At 33.2% G+C, this 14357-nt stretch overlaps 1 protein-coding gene across 1 annotated transcript; it reads right to left on the reverse strand.

The window, feature by feature from the left end:
• Positions 1–10002: 10002 nt before the first annotated feature.
• Positions 10003–10347, reverse strand: LOC138879597 (secreted RxLR effector protein 161-like). The gene has a single exon (XM_070159212.1). The coding sequence runs from the start codon at positions 10345–10347 to the stop codon at positions 10003–10005; it is 345 nt and encodes a 114-aa protein (XP_070015313.1).
• Between the last annotated feature and the right edge of the window lie 4010 nt (positions 10348–14357).

Genomic DNA, 14357 nt, shown 5'->3' on the forward strand with positions numbered 1-14357 from the left:
TTTTCTCACTTGAGAGTTAACTATTGTTTTCTCCACATGTCGCTCATATTCTTATTACTTTACTAATTTTTGTTTTTCCTTTATTTTTTTATTATTGAAAGTTTGATAATATAAAGAAAAATATTTTTATTTTCCTTCATAATTACACTTAAAATTTATAATTGGGATAAGCTGATATAAAAATCTGAAAAGGTAAATAATTATTCTTTTAGTGATGAAAACAAATAGTGACTTTTTACATTAACTTAGCAAAAAAACAAATCAATTCAATTTAACTACGTGTTAAGTCCTAATATTTAAGAGTTTTAAATTATTCAAGATTTAAAAAGTTCATTATGATATATCCGTAAAGGCGATAATAATTTATTTACGTATGACTTTCTAGAAATATTCTAATATATATGAGGTGTTTGATATCATCAGAGATAATAAACATGAAATAATATTGCATTCTTTGACGCTACATGATATTTGGTTAGTTGTGATAATAAAAAATTATTAATCTCTCAAAAAGAAAGATATATATGATTCTAACTTTAATCTAACATGCTTATTTTAACAACAAATTTGTTTATTATAAATAGTCATGAGTGTGGGTAAATTTTTATCTTTCTGTTCAAACTTAATACAATAAATGGAGGACATCATGTTAGAAGATGTTTAATTGTATAGGAGTTACATGAAATTGTAAAAGTTGGTGCATTAAAAATGGAAGTTGAAAAGATAGAAAGCGAAAAATGTATCCAAGAAGATAACAACGAAGAATTAATAATCAGTGGCGGGGCTAAAATTTTCGTTAAGGGGTATCAAAATAATAAAAGTAAACATACCAGGAAATTAAAGGGAGTCAATACAGAGTATATATACATATAATTTTTTTTTTTACCAACCTACACACTGTATTTTTCCTGTGAAGAAGTGTCATTTGACACCTCTTCCTATAAGGTGGCTCTGTCACTGCTAATAACTTATAAAAAAATTAAAATTAAAAAGTAAAATATTATTCTTTAAATAGTATAAGCTCTAACTCCTTTTTTTGTTATTGCTAAAATTATAATTTTGTGTAAATATGAAGCAACTTGTGCAGACACATTATTTAATATTTAGTTCAATTCTTTTAATTGAAAATATTTTAATTCAACTAAAACACGATATTAATATTTATATGATGAAAAATATATTTTATTAATAATTTTTTATTATTGACGCGACAAATACGTACAATGCACGTGCGCTAAAACTAGTATTAATAAAAGTAGGATGACAGTACAGCACGTGATTTGGGGATTCCCCTTCACCACGTAATAAATAAAAAGTGAGTGCAGACTTTCAAAAAGGAAAGTGCAAAACCTGAAGACTGGGCCGATTGTGTTGGGAAGGCATGAAAACAGACGGCTTCGAGAGTGGTCGGCTGGCATTTAACATATCACTTCATGTTTTTGTATGTGAAATTTTCATAAAACATTATCTTTTAGCAGTAATTAGTCATTTATAAATATTATTTGTCATATTACGGATTATAGATACTTTTTATGTGGTTATAAATTGTATTTGATGTATTTAAGCTATTATATTCATGAATACAGTAGTAAAAATAGGTGTGAATCAGGAAAGTCCAGCTAATCAGTTGTTGTATTCGAGTGTATTCGACTGTATTCATAGAGTGAAACATGGGATTACAGCTGGACAGATTATTGTATTCGACTGTATCCACGATGTGAAATAGGGGATTACACTGTTTTTGAAACGGAAAATGAATCAATTAACATAATAGACTCCTAATATAACTCAACAAACTCAATTATAATACACAAATTTTGTATTTTCAGTTATAAAAAAGATTCTCAACCGAAAAATACCTCAAAAATATAGCAATCTTCAGAGAAATTATATAATACATCTGAATACATAAATTATATTAATAAAAAAACTTATGAATACATTCATGGCATATAGCGAGATAGTGAATATGATGAAATACATAGAATACAATGGGATACATTGAAATACAATGGAAAAAAGACAGATAATACAATATATTAAAATGGAATACAGCGAGATACATTGAATTACAATGAAAAAAAGACAATGAATACAATGAAATACAGCGTAATACGTTGAAATTACATTGAAACATATTAAAAGAAATGTTCTTCTTCATCGCGAAAGATAAAGTTGTGGCGTGGATGACACGTGGAATTGCTCTGGATTGATGAAGTTGATTTGACTATGTCGAAAAGAACTCTAAATTCCCAAATAGAAGAAGCTCGAAATCAACACACTTGGTACCAATACATCCCCTATTGCCACAAGCAGTGGCGCCGATAGTACCAACAGCGACGCTAACATCGCCACCATAAAATATACAATTTTCAAACATCTCTTCCCCTTCTCCGACATTCCTTTCCCTACTAAGGCCATTATCGTAATTTCAATTAGTCGGTCTTTTGTCTTCCTTAATTGTGTCGAGTTGTCTTTTGCTAAACGATATAGGGAAATTTTCATACTTTGCACAAATCCGGTGGAAGGAGGAGGAGATCGGAAATTTTAATGGGATGGGGGAAAGAGAATGGGATGTATCAAAGTAGAGAGAGAAAGAAAATAGTGTAACTGATTAACATATTTAGTGGCTTAGGGCTAACAGGTAATCAAAATTAAATATTTTCCTATAAACCTTAAAAGGTGTCTATATAATATAATTTTTCTAAATGGTATTTATTTAAAATAAATAAGGTGTTAACCTTTGCTATAGGAGGTAAAAAAAAATTTATTTTTATTTTGGGGTGTACTTTGTGAATTTAGTCCTCCAAAAGTGTTAAAATTTAAATTATACACTCCGTCGTATATAAATAAAAATTATTGTGGAAAAGCGCTTCTCATCAAACAAATATATATTCTCAGAATTGGAAATCGAAATATTTAATTAAGCATGGAAGGCAGGGGCGAATTTAGGGAGCGGAAGGGAATTCATTCGAACATCATTCATCGAAAAATTATACCGTACATATAAGGCAAAATTCGAGTTATACCTCTATATAATATATTTTAAATCTTATTGACATAGCCTAAAAGCATAGCTTAGGGGTAAGGGGGTTCAAAATTTTTGTTAGATTACTGGTTCAATTTCCATTGGGCATAGTCTCTTTTAACTTTTTTTTCTGAACCTCCTTAGCAGAAATTCTGACTCTGCCACTATAGAGGAATCATATGATCATTTCTATCTCACCATAATATAGTTACTAGCAATGCTCACATGACCATCATTTTCTATCATTACTAATTTTCTAACATTACTATTTTAATAATGAAATACTAGCGCCAACAAATGTTAGATATGGCCCACGCGTGGCTTATGAAATATTTTAGTTTAATAAATATATTTTGCTAAATTAGTATTTTGATAAAATTAGGGGAATTTAATTATAAATATAATTCCCACTAACCCTTGTATCCGGAAAGTTAGGACTTTCACCTTGGCACCTACCGTCACATTGTTACTAAGGGTACCACTACTTTATTTATATACCTTTTGTTCGTAAAATACTAGTACATAAATATAATTCTATCCGAGCGATTGGGTAGCGTACCACCCCCCTCTCCCCTACATAGATCTGCCCCTGTCTACAAAGCCCATGAAAAAAGAACAATGTGGGCATGGCTTGGACATGTCCCCAAATTCATTAGAATAAGTGTTGGCCTGAGTAAGTTTTGTTTTAATGATTGACAAAGGAATACATGCATGAACCAGGTCCATACACAGAATACACATGGCACAGGCAAATTCAAGCACAAGGCATGCACGTGTTGTATCTGATATTCCCTAAATGAAAATGTTGCATAATCGATAAAGAGCAAGACTCCTTACTTGAAGAGAACTTTATCCTAGATAAGGGAGGAGTTAGAAGTTGAAGATAACTAGAATTCTTCCACGATGGAAGAGTAAATCATTAGAACTCTAGTTAATCTTAATTCTACTAACTCTATATATTTTAGTATGTTTTCTTTTACATGTGACGCACAATTGCTGAAGTTAAGCAAGAATTGAGAGCAAAATAGCAAGGCATTTGCAAGTAATTCTTGTGTATTTAAGTGTATGAACCTGGAGCTACATGAACCAGATAGAAGAACCAGTTACATGTGTCTGTCTTTTATTCTAGTTCAATTGTAGTAGGTCTTTTGAGTTGTAGATTTCAGCTTTCGTTAGAAGCATTTGTACTAAGTACTTTGAGTTATACTATTCAAGTTAGATTTAACTTGAAACTGTCGCAACAGCCTGAGGCTGGTTTCCATAAGGTATAGAGGTAATTCTTAAGTTTACAAGAGTTTTGTAAACGTTGTTGTTTGGCTCAGTGATTTAGTGAAGTGATGAAAAAATTCCTAACGGGAAGTAGGTTGTGATTTTTTTACCTTTTGAGCGGGTGTTTTAAAAATACTTGTGTTCTTTATTTTCTGTATTTATTATTCCACAACTGTAGTGTAAGAAACTCGTAGAAGAACCATGTCATCTTGTGGGGTATTGAAGTATAAAATATTAATTGGTATCAGAGCAGGTTATCCTTGAAGAGGCTAACACCTTAGGAGAAGATCAAGATGAGAGCACCACCTGAAAATTGGGAAGGACGATCCATTGTTGGGCTACCACTTTTCAATGGCCGGTACTACTCTTGGTGGAAGACTATGACTAGAGATCACATACAGGCTGAGGACTACGAATTATGGGACATAATTATTGATAGTCCATTGCCCACCTTGAAGAAAAATAGTGAAGGAGTAGATGTGCCAAAGACAATAGATGATTGTAATGTTGAGGATTTGAAGAAGTGGGAAAAGAATGTCAAAGCTAAGAAATGGCTTGTTTGTGGACTTGGCCTAGATGAGTACAGCAGAATCCAAGATTGTTCCACTGCTAAGCAAATTTAGGACACACTGCAAGTAGCCCATGAAGGAACAAATTAGGTAAAAAGATCAAGAGGAACTCTAATATACTCTTAGTATGAAAACTTTGCCATGAGAGATGGAGAAACCATTCAAGAGACGTACATAAGGTTCACTACATTGACAAATGAACTAAAGTCTCTTAGAAGGATTATCCCTAAAGATGAGAGAATTGAGAAATTACTAATTAGGGTCTTGCCAATCACATGGGAAAGCAATATCACTATCATTCAGGAATCAAAGAATATTTCTACACTTCCTTTGGATGAGTTGATTGGAAATTTTACTGCTTATGAACTTAGAAGACAAACCATAAAAATAGATGTGCCTAAGAAGGAAAAGAGTATGGCACTCAGAATCATTTAAGGTTCTGACTTGGAGGATGTTGAAATAACAATGATTACCAAAGACTTCAAGAAGTATCTAAGTAAAGAAAAGGGTTCTTCAAGGAGTGGAAGCTATAGCAAAGCAAAAGCTCTAGATATGCAGGAAAATGATACATGTTACAAGTGTGGAAAGACTGATCACATAATCAATAACTGTCCTTTGTGGGAGATTGAATGGAAAAAGCAAAGAGCCAAACGAAGGAACTGGAAGAAGGAACATGTTTATCCCAAGAAAGGAAGCAACAAAGGATCAACCAACTCTATGGTTGCTACTTGAGGATATAGCTCGCATGAAAGCTCTGATGATGGCGATGATGATAAAACAAACACTAATGGCTATTGGAGAATCTGATAAAGAAACTGAGGTAAGTGTTTTTCAACTCAAAGACAAGATTAAATTTTTATTTAAAGAAAGATATCTGAATTACTACTAGAGTTGATTGATGAGTCTGAAGATGTGAATAATAAAATGGAACATCTGTCAAGGGAGTGTGTCATTTTAAAAGCAAAGTGCAAAAACCTGAAATTGAGGACTTGTAAAAATAAAAGTGAAAATACTGTGTTGAAGAGCCGAGTTCATGCACTTGATACAATTGTCGTAGAACTTAGATCTGAAAATCTAAAATTAAAGTTAGGAACAGGTAAAAAGATAGTTGGTAACACACAACTCACTCTAGAAGAGAATTTAGGTAAAATAACAAATGAGTTGTATAAAAGGGATTAATAGATAATATTCTTGAAGGGGGGGTTGAATAAGTTTAAGCATGAGTTAGACAGAACCTATGAATGGAACAAGTCATCTGATGCACTGTCATGGCTACAGAAATATAATAGTAGCAACAGATGAGGACTAGGCTTTGGGAACTCTGCACCTAAGTGGGATCCCAAAAGCAAGTACCTAACACTCCCTGAGAATAAAATTTGTACATACTGAGGTAACACTGGTCACTATAAGAGTGATTGCACTACAAAAGAAAAGGCAAATCAAAAGAACTAAAATTTTGTTCTAGGAAAAAATAGGCTGTCAAGTTGGGCTAAAAATAATTTGATTTATCTTTTTGCCTATAGAAAGGAACACAAACTAGTTTGGGTTCCTAAGACTAACCCTTGATTTTCTTTTGCAGGTCTAAGTGAAGGGGGGTAGCCAAATATGGTACATGGATAGAGGTTGCTCAAAGCATATGACAAGACGCAAGAATCAGTTCCTTCACTTGAGGACCTTAAAGGAGGTAATGTCTCCTTTTAAAATAGAAAGAAATGTGAGATCATTGGGGTTGGAAAGGTAGGTAAGTCTGATTCTTACTCTATTGAGAATGTCTACCTAATAGATGAACTGAAATATGGTCTAATAAGTGTAACATAATTGTGTGATAGAGGTAACATAGTAGCTTTCACCTCTACAAAATAATTTGTGATAAATCTTACCATTGACAAGATAGTTTTGCAGGGAAATAGAGTGAATAACATTTATGTGGTGGATTTGTCCACACTTTCAGATAATGAACTCACTTGCTTAAGTGTGTTGGACAATAATTCCCTCATGTGGCATAAGAGACTTGGACATACAAGTTTAAGTTAACTCAACAAACTAGTCTCCAAGTACTTGATGGTAGGACTGCCTGACATTAATTTCAAGGAAGATGAATTTTGTGAGGCTTGTGCAAGGGGGAAGAATGTAATATCCTCTTTTAAAAGCAATAAAATGGTAAGTAGAACTAGGACGATGGAACTGGTCCATACAGATCTGTGTGGACCAATGAGGATAATGAGCAGAGGTGGTAAGAAATATGTTTTGGTGCTTGTTGATAATTATTCTAGGTTTACTTGGACACTGTTTTTAATATTTAAAGATGAAGCATTTGACATGTTCACTTCATTTGTTAGAAAAACTTAGAAACAACTAGATAATCAACTTGCATGAATTAGGTCTGTTCATGGCACCGAGTTTGAGAATGCTAAATTTTCTTAATTTTGTGATGAGCATGGAATAGATCATAATTTTTATGCTCCTAGAACTCTACAACAAAATGGAGTAGTTGAAATAAAGAATAGAACTTTGGAGAAAATGGCTAGGACTATGCTACTTGCTAGTAAATTTCCTCATAGCTTCTGGGCAGAAGGTATAAATACTGCATGTTATATCATAAATAGGTTCATGACTAGATTTCTTGTTGAGAAGACTCCCTATGAGTTACTTAAATGGATAAAGCCAAATATATCCCACTTTAGGGCATTTGGATGCAAGTGCTTTGTGTACAACAATAGAAAAGACTCCCTAGGTAAGTTTGATCCCAGAAGTGATGAGGGAGTATTCTTGGTATATTCTTCACATAGTAAAGCTTATAAGATTTATAACAAAAGAATTATGTATGTAGAAAAAAGTGTACGTGTTTTTTATGAAACTAACATTCTTCCTGAGAGGCAGACACTTGATGATGAAGAAATTGGGCTGGTAAGAAACTCAAATGAAACAACAGTCCATCCTGAAGCTTCACCACAAGAAGGAACAGGTGATGGAACAGTTCCTTCTATCCTGGGCAACCTAATAGGGGGAACTGAACAGAGAGGAACTCATCCCCAAACCTCGAGGGAACATGTCCATGAACATGTTTCTCAGCAGCAAAATATTGAAGGAACATCTAGAGAAAATAAGTTGGTTGTGAAACCTTACAAGTATCAAAGTTCTAATCACATTGGGAACATAATCATTGATCTAACCCCTGGAATTAAAATCGAATCTTCTTTAAGGAACCTCTATGTTTATTCTGCATCTTTATCTCTTATTGAATCTAAAAATATTTATACAGCTTTGAAGGATGCATATTTGTTGAATGCAATGCAGGATGAACTCAACCAATTTGAGAGAAATCAAGTTTAGCATATGGTGCCAAGACCCAAGGGCAGAACATATATTGGCACTAAATGGGTCTTCGAAAATAAACTTGATGAAGATGGAACAGTTACAAGGAACAAGAAAAGATTGGTGGTTAAAAGATATAGTCAAGAGGAAGACATAAACTATGATATGACTTTTGCTCCAGTTGCAAGATTGGAATCAATTAGACTCCTTACAGCCTTTGATGCTTACATGTAATTCACTCTCCATCAGATGGATGTCAAGAGTGCCTTCCTCAATGGCTATCTAAAGGAACAAGTGACTGTCAAGCAACCTCTTGGCTTTGAAAGCAAGGAATGTCTTGATTATGTATATAAGTTTGACAAAACACTTTATGGACTCAAGAAGGCTCTAGGAGCATGGTATGAAAGATTATCTAAATTATTGCTTGAACGTGGCTACAAAAGAAGTAAAATTAACAATACTTTATTCTTGAAAGAAAAAGGTAAAGATCTCTTGGTAGTTCAGATATGTGTTGATGATATAATCTTTGGAGAAACTACTGATAGGTTAAGTAAAGAATTGGCTAAGTTAATGAGGAGTAAATTTTAAATGAGTATGATCGGTGAGCTTAATTTCTTTTTAGGCTTACAAATTAAACAAAATTCAAATGGAACTATGATCCATCAGCAAAAGTATGTGAAAGAGTTGCTTAAAAGGTTTTAAATGGAAGATTCCAAAAAAAATTGATACTCCTATAGCAACATCCAAGAAACTAGAATTGGATGAACCTGGTTCATCTGTTGATCAGAAGATGTAAAGGGGAATGATTGGCTTTTTGTTATATCTCACTGCTAGTAGACCTGATATTATTTCCAATGTAGGCCTTTGTGCTAGATTCCGAGTAAATTCAAACGAGTCTCACTTGAAGGATGTCAAGAGAATTTTGAGATAGCTAAAAGCCACCACTAATATTTTCCTATAATATCATAAAGGTAGTAATTTTTATTTTAGTGGGATATGCTGACGTTGATTATACAGGTTTTTATTGATAGAAAGAGAACTTCCGGTGTGACACATTTTCTTGGCTCATGTGTTGTGTCTTGGGCCACCAAAAAGCAAAATTTTGTGGCATTGTCTACTACTGAAGTTGAGTATATGGTTAATGGCTCATGTTGTGCTCAATTGTTATGGATTAAACAATAATTAATGGACTTTGGAATTGATGTAGGTTGTATCTTCATCTTTTGTGACAATACTAGTGCAATTATTATTACCAAGAATCTGGTTCATCACAAATAAACTAAGCACATAGATGTTAGGCATCATTTTTTGAGGGACAACTATGAGAAGAGTTTGATCACTGTGGAATTTTGTGCTACTGACAAGCAAATAGTTGTCATCATCACAAAAGCTCTAAGTAGAGATCACTTTAAAAAGGACAAGTTAGAAATAAGGATGATTAAGATCAGCTAAAAGGAACCAGTTCTAATTTAATAATTGGTTAGATAATTTGTGAATTTTATAATAATTATAAAATTCTAACATGTTCAATAAATATTTTGGGCGGTAATCCTTTCATCAAAGGATCGACAATCATAAGTTTAGTGTTAATATGTTCAATTGACACTTTATGTTTCTGGTCTTCTTCTTTGACGACAAAGTATTTTCACTTTCATGTGCTTAGCACCCTTCGAATACTTATCGTTCTTAGAGAAGAAGACTGCTGCAGAATTATCACAATAAATTTTCAGCAACTTGGTAATATTTTTGACTAATCCAAGTCCTGAAATAAAGTTTTGCAACCAATTAGCCTGAATAGTAGCCTCAAAATATGACACAAATTCAGCTTCCATGTTGGATGTAGCTATAATAGACTACTTCACACTCCGCCATTATGTTGCTCCTCCAGCTAATAGGAACAAATAGATTTTTTGTATCCATACAACCGACATAATTTGAATATGAATATTCAATTACGTCAAGATGATCAGATATTCTATAAGTGAGCATATAATCTTTCGTTCCTTGCAAGTATTGCAACACATTGTTTGCAGCCTTCCAGTGGTCCATCCCTGGATTACTTTGATATATGTCCAGCATTCCATTAACAAAACTGATGTTTGGTCTCGTACATGTCCGAGCATACATTAAGCTCCCAACTATAGATGCATAAGGAATATCTTTCATTTGTATACGTTCCAATTCATTATTTGGACATTGAATGAGAATAAATTTATCTCCTTTTTGAATTGGAACGGGACTTGATGAACATTTTTCCATTCTAAATCTCACTAACACTTTATTAATACAAGCTTTCTGAGATAACTCCAATAATACTTGTGATCTATTTTGGAATTTTTTTATACCGATCACACATGATGCCTCTCCCATATTTTTCATTTCAAAGTTGTTAAAAAGAAATTTCTTGGTGGCATGCATCATACCAAGATCATTAGTATTAAGTAAGATGTTGTCAACATACAAGACTAACATAATAAACTTACTCTCACTAACCTTCAGATATATACACCAATCACAATGTATTCCTTAAATTCAAATGTGATAATAGTTTCGTCAAATTTAAGATACCACCACCGGGAAGCTTGTTTAAGTCTGTGATATGTTAATTTAAGCTTGTTTCATCAAACGTGATATGCTAATTTCTTAAATTTACACATCATGTGTTCCTTTTCATTAATGAAAAAACCCTCTGGTTGATCTGTGTAAACTTCTTCCTCTAAATTTTCATTCAAAGAGGCAGTTTTTACATCCATTTGATGTAGCTCTAAGCCATAATGAGCTACTAAACCATTATAATTCTGAGTGAATCCTTTCCATGGACTGCTACAAATATCTCTTTATAGTCGATGCTATTTTTTTAGTGAAACCTTTGGCAAAAGGTCTAGCCTTGTGACATTCAATGCTGCCATTTGAGTCGTGTTTGGTCATAAGGACCCATTTACACCCGACTCTTTTGGAACCTTCCGGTAATTCAACAAGGTCTCAAAACTTATTCTGTTCTATATACTTCAACTCATCTTTCATAGCATCTAACCAATAACAACAACAACAACCCAATAATAATCCCAATTTCATGGCATCTAACCATTTATCGAAATTATTACTTTCGATGGCTTGTAAAAGTAAAATTGGATCATTATCAATTTCAGAGTCAATTTCTGACTCATGTAGATAAACTAAATAATCATCAGAAATAGCAGATTCTTTTGTCTTTGAGACCCTTTTAATGCTACTTCTTGTAATTCATCTACTGCAGGTACATTAACTACAACTTCATTGGTAGTAGTAGGATCATTTATTTGTTGTTCTTGTTGATTGTTAGGATGTACAACAACTTCGGGAACAACAATTTTAGAAGAAGTATAGGGTAGACACCCTAACTTTTTAATTTCCACATTACGTGGTTCTCCATACCACTAAATTCACCGTTCTCAATGAACCTAGCATGTCCAGTTTCAACTATTCTTGTATGGTGGTTAAGATAGTAAAATCCATATATTTTTCTGGATAACCAATGAAGAAATCACATATTGTTCGTGAATTTAGTTTCTTCTTATGGATTATAAATTCTTATTTCTGTCAGGCAACCCCAAATATACAAGTGCCTTAAACTAGGTTTCATACCAATCCAAAGTTCAAACAGAATATTTAGAACTGCTTTGTTAGGAATCCTATTTAGCAAGTAAACGACAGCCCTTAATGCATACATCCACAATGAAATGTGTAAAGATGAATTACTTACATCTCCTAACCATATACATTAATGTACAATTATACCTTTCTATCTTATCATTTTGTTGTGGTGTGCTAGGTACTGTGTATTGAGTACATGTGCCGCGTTTTTCAAGGAATTTAACAAATGGACCAGGGTATTGTCCAATTTTATCATATATTCCATAATACTCACCATCTCTGTTTGGCCTGATTATTTTCACCTTTCTGTCTAGTTGTCTTTAAACCTCATTAATAAATTCCTCTAAGGTATTCACTACTTGATATTTTTCACCCAACAAATAAACATATTCAAAATATGAAAAGTCATCAATAAAGGTGATAAAGTATCTTTCCTTACTAAAAAAAAGTGACATCAAAAGCACCACATGGCTCTTCTCTTTTTATGTTTTTTTAAATACAATCTACACAACTATTAAGTTCCGTAAAATCCAAATTTAAAAAGATTTCATTCTTAACTAACCTTTCCGGTCTTTCTTTGGATATGTGACCTAAATTTATGCCACAAGTGAGCAGAATGTCCATTCACCAAACTATATTTGGTTCCAACATTATGATGCAGCGTTAAGAGGGTTTCAGCAAATAAAGTATCAAGATTCAATTTGTATAAATCATTACAAATAACACCAAAACAAATAAGTTGATTATGCTTAAAAAACTGAAACATCCATTGCAAGTTTAAAAAATATCCAGCTTTATTCAACTTGGACAAAAAAAATTAAATTTATTGAAAGAGAAGGTACATAAAAAGTTTCAAACAAGTCTAAGTGACGCCCAACACCTAGGATTAAATGATAAGTCTCGATAGCTTCAACTGGAGCCTTCACTTTATTCCTCATGTACACAAATCTTTCATTCTAATTTACAGTCTAGGTTGTAAGGAATCTTTGCATCATATTAGAAACATGAAAGTAGAAACGGAGTCAATCCACCAAGTATTATAAGGAACTTCAATAAAATTTGATTCGAGACACGTAAAAGCACAAGGCTTACCTTTTTTCTTGAACTATGCCTTATGTTTTAGGCAATCTTTTTGAAAGTGTCCAGATTTTTCCCAAAAACGACACCTATCATTCTTGTGTTCCTACTTACGTACTTGAGAAGATGACTCATTGACATTATGTTTTCTCTGGTTAACTTTTCCATGTTTCTTTTCTTTATTTTCAACTCCTTGATAGCCTACAAGGTTAGTGGAGTAGGTTCCTTGATCTTTAGCCTTGTTTCCTCTTAACCAGCATTCCGTGTAGTACTGCACGTTATATTTATCTTTCATGGTGTTGTAGTTCATTTGAAAAGAACTACACTCAGATGCCACTAAGTTAATGATGAATTGAACAAAGAAATTCTCATCCACTTTCATTCCCAAAGTATTAAGTCTTGCTGCTATATTGGTCTTTCAATAACATGCTCATGCACAGTACGCGAACCATCAAACTCATGATGGTCAAAGTACCCATTAGAATCCCAGCAAGAGACTTGTCAGAAGCTTGGGAGCATTTCACACCAATATAAGAAGTTGAGTTCGTTAAAGGTTGTAACAGAAGCAGAGTGCGAATGAAGAGCAAGAACCGCAAATAAAATATGCTCATTCGTTAATGCTTTGAGCTTAAAATTAAATATACTGTTAGATTCAGAATGGTTTATGTATTATTAAATGTAATTTGATGCCATACTTTGAGTGATACATCTAAATACAATCTTAGACATTATGTTGCTTAAATATTTTAACTTAATTCAATAATTTTTAATGAATCAATTAATAATACTTACTGTCTTTGGATATATATAAATAAAACTAATAGCACATCCAGATTATCGACTTACACTCTGTTTGGATCATTGTATGCGGTTAAAATCGGTCCTACCCGATTTTACTATTTGATCGAGGCTAGGGAATTGCATCGAAGGTCGACCTCGCGATGGATCAGACCGAGGTACGAGGATAAGGCACCGAGTTCGAGGAACGAGATACCTATCGAAGATCGAGTAGCGATCGAGACAAAATGAGACAAACATCGAGGAAAGCACAATAAAAGAAAGGCGAGATATCCGTGACTAGTTGAAGATTATGATATAAATTTCGAAACAGATCAAATCAAGGGTGGTTATTTAGTTAATCATGGGATTTGCTTTCGTAATTAGAATTATACCATGACTAGGATTCCTCTGCTATATAAAGAGGTCTCTAATTATTTTGTAACCATCTTACATTCACGCATATCAAAGCAATACAATACTTTCTAGCTCATATTCTTGCTCATCAGTTAGTTTGTTCCTTAACTATTTTGGGCACCGCTCAGTTCGGGGGCACTTAAGCTCGAGGGTTGAATCACGTTTCAAGACTGGTTTTCTTTATCTTATTGTTAATCTTTACTGCTAATCTTTACATTTATCAATTGGTATTAGATAAAATTACGAGTCCTTAAAATCACATTATAAGTTTA

Source organism: Nicotiana sylvestris, chromosome 10, assembly GCF_000393655.2.
Source record: "Nicotiana sylvestris chromosome 10, ASM39365v2, whole genome shotgun sequence".
In the NCBI taxonomy this organism is placed as follows: Eukaryota; Viridiplantae; Streptophyta; class Magnoliopsida; order Solanales; family Solanaceae; genus Nicotiana; species Nicotiana sylvestris.